At 36.0% G+C, this 6,000-nt stretch overlaps 2 protein-coding genes across 2 annotated transcripts; one reads left to right on the forward strand and one right to left on the reverse strand.

Moving 5' to 3' along the window:
- Nucleotides 1-772: 772 nt before the first annotated feature.
- LOC109243310 (WAT1-related protein At4g08290-like) lies at nt 773-1,869 on the forward strand. The gene is made up of 4 exons (XM_019410217.1): nt 773-952; nt 1,180-1,242; nt 1,541-1,692; nt 1,800-1,869. Exons 1-4 carry the CDS (start codon nt 773-775, stop codon nt 1,867-1,869), a joined length of 465 nt encoding a protein of 154 aa, XP_019265762.1.
- Nucleotides 1,870-2,058: 189 nt separating this feature from the next.
- LOC109243315 (transcription factor bHLH104-like) lies at nt 2,059-5,723 on the reverse strand. Its single transcript, XM_019410223.1, has 5 exons — nt 5,429-5,723; nt 3,754-3,834; nt 3,378-3,455; nt 2,821-2,983; nt 2,059-2,606 (listed from the first exon to the last, which is right to left on the reverse strand). Exons 1-5 carry the CDS (start codon nt 5,545-5,547, stop codon nt 2,361-2,363), a joined length of 687 nt encoding a protein of 228 aa, XP_019265768.1. The 5' UTR covers nt 5,548-5,723; the 3' UTR covers nt 2,059-2,360.
- Between the last annotated feature and the right edge of the window lie 277 nt (nt 5,724-6,000).

Below are 6,000 nucleotides of genomic sequence, written 5' to 3' on the forward strand. Positions count from 1 at the left end.
AATGCAATACTAGTGTCCTAACAAGATTGACATTTATGCGAATAAAGGACTTCTTCGACAGAGAAGTCAAGTGTTTTTTTGAATTCCATTTCTCAGAATGCTTTGAATTGAAGAACATATTTCATGGAGATTGATAGTCCAGGCTGTAATTTGGCATTTGTAGGTGAATCCATCACATAGCTCATTACAAGCAGGTGCCGAGACTATTTAATTGAAGAGATTAGGAGATCTAATGAATGGTTAGGATAAATGGTATTTTGAGATTTCTCGAAACAACCACAAGCAATGCCTAAAATTTAGCCCCAAACTCATAGTAACATGGCCTACCCGTTTCATGCCACTAGGTCAAGAGTTCGAGCCTGGTACCTGACAAACAAAAAAGGAAAATATTTGCCTATCCTTTTCATTATCTTTGCTTAATGTCAAGCAATGTCCATGGTTGGAATGATTGAGATCCAAATCATAGTACTAGAGCTAGAAAACATTGCTTGACCTCATTGATAGCAATAGAGAACAAAATATGCGATAATAGCAAACTTAGGATAAAAGGGTACCATACTAACACTAATACTACCTAACTAACGGAGACAGAGAAACGCACGACTACCTACTAACCTTCTTCCCTAATCCTCAATCTCCATACTCTCCTATCCAGGGTCATGTACTCTACATGGAACATATGAACAAGAGATAGCTGAAATCACAGATTTGTGTAGGTTGGAAGATGCTAACATCCGAGATCCTCGGGTGAATAGCAAAAATCCTAGGAACAATGGTTTCCTTGGCTGGGGTTATGACCATGACAATATACAAAGGACCTGTTGTGAAAAACTTAGGGCATCCTCTCATCTATATCGACAGAGGGAATAGTGTTGTCCACGAGAACTGGTTGAAAGGCTTGACTCTCACTGTTGTTAGCTGCATTAGATGGTCAATGTGGTACATCATGCAGGTAGCTATCATGAACTTCTATTCTCAACACACAAAAAAAATTGGACGTAAAACTTGCATGAATAATGGAGATTCCTCAAATAAGATATGTAGGAACTAACTACAGTTTCTGAGGAAAGATCTCCTCCTAACACTCACAAGCCTACACTTGGAATTTACAGGCTTACACTTTGAGAAGATATCCAGTACAACTGTCACTGACTACATGGATGAGTTTTGTCGGTGCAGCACAATCAGCTTTCTACACAACAACAACAACCCAGTAAATCCCACAAGTCGAGTCAAGGGAGGGTACTGTGTACGTAGACCTTACCCCTACTCCAGAGGAGTAAAGAGGCTATTTCCGATAGACCCTCGGCTCAAGAAGGCGAAAAGAGACAGTTGATCACTAACAGTATCAGAAGCCAGAAAGATAATACCTCAGCTTTATACACAGTAATCCTATAACACAAAAGAACAGCTTGGACCATGGGTTTCAACATTGATTTCTAGTCTACCATGTATGGGGTAAGAAGGGTCCAATAGTTTCTCTTCAAAAAAACAATTCAGCACTTGCACATTTTGATTAGAATCTGTGCAACTGAAATAGGGAATAGTGGTCTCTGGTTTAGTAGTCTACATACAACTGTGGTGCACTGAGCAAAAGGGACCTGTTTTCGCAACGGTGTTCAACCCACTCTCAACCATACTAGTTGCAGTTCTAGCATATTTCGTCCTTGGTGAAAAGCTCTACACAGGCAGGTAAGCAACCTTTTCATCTTATCCTTCAAACTTATGAATAGATACTATATATTGACTCCCTTTGGCTTCTTCGTAGGTTTACTTCTATATATTTTGACACCCCGTAGTGAAAATTCTGGCTCCGCCACTGGTCTCTGCCCTTTATCTGGTGAGAAACAACATGACTTCCATACCTAATCTCACGTATGCTCACCTCCAAATTACGGAAGACATGATTTTCTTTTTCTTTCCTTAGTTTGGGATGTTCAATTAGTTATGTAAGATGTGGCATATTAAAATAGCAGCCGTTCATTCATACTTCAGTCAAGACTTTTTTTTTTGATAAGGTAAAAGTTTGTCAAGACTTATAAGAATCCAAAAATTAAAAAGCTCATAATCAATTGTATCACATAGTTCGGATAAACCAAAATTAGAATGTCAAATTATTGCAAGAGACAAACAAAAATGCAGAAGCCAAAAGGGCAAAAGTCATGTAGCAGATGTAAATCAAATCCAATTCCACCTAGATAAATTATCTGCCATGCATGCACCTCCCTCAAATTAAATATCGAGAAAATGTAGAGGCAAACAAAAGGAGGCAGAGATGAGTAAAAGTAAAAATAGATTAACATGTTACCACTATTTACACGAATTAAGGGGTATATGCCATACATCATCTTGCAAGATTCTCAAGCAGCAGGAGGCCTGAGCGCATGATCTTGAGATGTGTCCCGGGAAGATGGCGGTAGATACTGCCACATTGGCACATATCCATAACTTGGGAAAACTGCCATCTTATTTACTGCAGGCTGATATGCTGCTGGATGGGGTGGAATAAAACTTGCTGGTGTAGCCGTAGCTTTCAACTCTTGCTCCATCCTCTCTTTCTCTGCTTTCAGTGCGAGTTTCTCTTCACGAAGTTCATTCTTCTCTGCCTGTTTATAAGAAAAAAAGTTGGCTGTTAGATTGTACACTAGATCAGAGGAAGGAATTCAAGTATTCAAGAGTAGCAACTCAAAGTTTCTTCTAATTACGGCAGAGGAAGTGGCATAGAGTTAGTACTCAGAACTGACAGTCACAGTATTTTACAAGTTACTTCAGCCTTTCGACCTTCCCAGTACCATTAACAAGGGAAAAATCATATCTAACCTTCAACGTCTTGATCTCTTCCATAAGCTTTTGGTTCATCTCTTTGTATTCCTCAGATTCAGTCTTCAGTTCGTTTAAAACACGAATAGCATCGCCAAGTATGGCCATTTTGTCTGTTTTTACAGGTCTCCCAGGTTCCAGAACCGAGCATAGCTCTGAAAACCTGCATGAAGTTAAACAAGATTCAAATAAATTGATCCAGAACACCTAGTCATCACCTTAGGACATTATAACTAGTTGTAAAGTGATTTAAGTGCCACGCAGATTATGACACTTCTCCTTCTAGGAGTGCCCGTCATCCTTCTCTATGTATGATGTATATCCTTCTCAATTATAATGGCCTCTTTTTGATACACTCGGCTATACTTAGAAGAGTTTATACAAATGGAAGATCCAAGTAAGACTGCCCAACCAGTACGAGAACAAGGCAGCTATAAAATTGCAACGAGCTACATCCATGCTTAATCTACAACGTCGGTGTTACTGTGTATGGTAGAAAATAACAGAAATACGTGTTTTTGAATGCGAGAGTGAAAATCACATGAGCATGAAGATACCTTTCATTCAACTTTTCCCTTCTTATTCTCTCACGGCAGGCTTTGCTACCTTGTTTGCTGCAAGACTCATTTCGGCCTCTGTTAAAAGAACACAACATAAGAAGCCTCAGTAAAAGAAATGCGAATAGATATCACTTTAGTTTCCATGACCTGATTGACTATTAAGTAGTGCTGGAATTTACACCAAAATACCAAACTGAGAAACCCGATCCCTCCCATTTCTATGATTTTAAACACATCAACATACTAATTCACTTGGTGTTTATTCCCTTACTATAATCATGGCAAAGCTAGGCATTCCCATGAATTAATCCAAGCATATGCATCATTTTCCACCTTTTAAGAATGATATAGATTTAAAAGTATCTGCATTTACCTCTTTCGAGGGCATTCTGTTTCTATACACTCTTCCTGAAATGTAGCACTGCTGAGAGGTGCCTCGAGTGCTGCAACAGCTCTGCAACACAAGGATCAATGAGAAATAGTCAAATTTATAAACAAGATTTATGGAACAGGGCCTATATCATCAGTTTGAACGCGACAAATTAATGCAAGCTAAAATCATCAATCCCAGTATATCGGGGAAAACAAGAAAGACAAGAACGTTAGGATGGAAATTTCCGTTTCACTTCGTCCAGCTACCCAATTAGTAAAATTCTCGAAAAGAACATTTTTTTCATTTCTCCTTTAGCATAGCTACAAGAGAAAGAGTGTGTAGACAAAACCAATAGAGAAAAAAAGATCATAAGCCTTTCCCGCCTTTACTTTTTTCTTCTTCTCAATTCTCATGTAACAAATGGCGGTCATGCGCTTAAAAAATGCTCAAATCAGAACTTGTCAGATTTCACGATCTCTTACACGCAGAGGCGGATGCAAGGTATCGTTAACGGTACTTTTGGTGCGGAGCATAAATTTATGTGAAATTTTTTATTAATATTGCAATATAAAGCAACATGAACCCATAATTTTAAAAATACAATGGGTTCAATGCTAAAAACTTTACATGTTGAACCCATAAAACTTAAATCCTAGATCTGCCTCTGCTTACACGATTCCCCTATTGTGGTAAAACCTCTCCTGACACTATAAGAAAAAGAGATCTAATGTGGTACAGGAGATCATTCCACGAGAGTGTGAATGAGGATCGAGGTGAAGGAAGAATGAAAAATAATAAGGCAATAAGAGGAAGAAAAGGAAATTCAGGAACTCCAAGATTCAGCTCTTAGCTAACAGGAAAATAGATATAAGAAGCACAATGAGATGATGATTATGAGATGATTCAATGTTTTCTATTGCAACAAGCTACATGTGAACAGTAAACTTGCATCTTTTTTAGTATATAGTTGCATTAAAAAGTGGACTTTTCGGTTACACCTAAATGAGCATTACATCAAACATATGAAAATATAAGAAATCAAACCCTAAACAATCAAACAATCTGGCATTTTGGAGATAATTTGAATAATCATAACATGCAAACACAAGTAAATATAACATTATTTGTAACTAGACCAACAAGATTAATTAACCAGCATGATAGGTGATTTTGAATAAGATTATGGAATCTCTCTTTTTTTTTTTTTTTTTTTTTTTTACTTATTCCTTTCAAAAAATAAAAGCCCATCAAGATTAAGCTGTATTAAGTGATAACTAAAACATACAAAAATCAAAACAAAAAACAAGCCCCACCAAAATCAAGCTATATTAAGAGATAAATTGAATGAGCATATCATAAAATCCTATACAACATCAAATTTTTACAGGCTAAACTTGAAAATTAAGCTGTATAAAAAAAAAACACAATATTAAGCAGCACTAAGATTACATTGAACAAACATAGAACAAAAGCATATAAAAAGATTAGATTTTTACAAGCAAATGTAAAAAAATAAAGCAGTAATTAGATTTAATCTAAACTTGAAAATTAATCTGTATAAAAAACCCACAAGATTAAACTCCACTAAGATTACAAAAAGCACATAAGATAACAAAATTTACAAGCTAATTAATAAATAAAGCAGTAATTGGAAAAGGATATAAATAAAAAATACTTTTGGTTCTGGTTCTGGATTTGATGATTCCAAAAGAAATCTGAAGGTGCTTCATCTATAAAACTGTTTATATCAATTAAGTCCCAACTGTTATCTCGAAATGAATCTAATTGATCCATTTCGAAAAATCAAATCAATAAAACGGAAAACTAAAAATCAAATATTCATGAAAAAATTAAACCATAAAAGTTGTGAATCTTTTTTGGTGAAAAGATTTTCAACGATAGAGATGACAGAAGATGAAAAAAGAGGAGTCGCAAGTCTTGATTTGGTGGCGGAAGCGGTAGCCAATAATTGTTGGACACGTGTGACATTGGCTCGTCCAATTATTGGTGGCGCCGCATTTTTCCACTGTGATTTTGATTTTTGATATGATTGCCAGGTAATTTCATATGATGGAAAAAGAAAAATGGAAATAAAAATAAAAAGTAATCTTCAATTTTATTTTATTTTAGGAGAAAATAAACTGTGTTGTGACAGCTGATAAAATTAAAGATATAATTTAAATTAAATGAGTTCAAATTGAGGTAAGTATTTGTTTCAAAGGACAGTTCCATTGGCGTTAGGACTCT

This window comes from Nicotiana attenuata, unplaced genomic scaffold (genome assembly GCF_001879085.1).
Source record: "Nicotiana attenuata strain UT unplaced genomic scaffold, NIATTr2, whole genome shotgun sequence".
Lineage (NCBI taxonomy): Eukaryota > Viridiplantae > Streptophyta > Magnoliopsida > Solanales > Solanaceae > Nicotiana > Nicotiana attenuata.

Coding starts and splice junctions, on each gene's coding strand:
- LOC109243310 (XM_019410217.1), top strand. CDS start 773: ATGGTTTCCTTGGCTGGGGTTATGACCATGACAATATACAAAGGACCT. Junction 1,243..1,540: donor ACAAGTCGAGTCAAGGGAGG/GTACTGTGTACG, acceptor CAACTGAAATAG/GGAATAGTGGTCTCTGGTTT. Junction 1,693..1,799: donor GAAAAGCTCTACACAGGCAG/GTAAGCAACCTT, acceptor GACACCCCGTAG/TGAAAATTCTGGCTCCGCCA.
- LOC109243315 (XM_019410223.1), bottom strand. CDS start 5,547: ATGGATCAATTAGATTCATTTCGAGATAACAGTTGGGACTTAATTGAT. Junction 3,835..5,428: donor ATCCAGAACCAGAACCAAAA/GTATTTTTTATT, acceptor CTTGTGTTGCAG/AGCTGTTGCAGCACTCGAGG. Junction 2,984..3,377: donor AGGGAAAAGTTGAATGAAAG/GTATCTTCATGC, acceptor AACTTCATGCAG/GTTTTCAGAGCTATGCTCGG.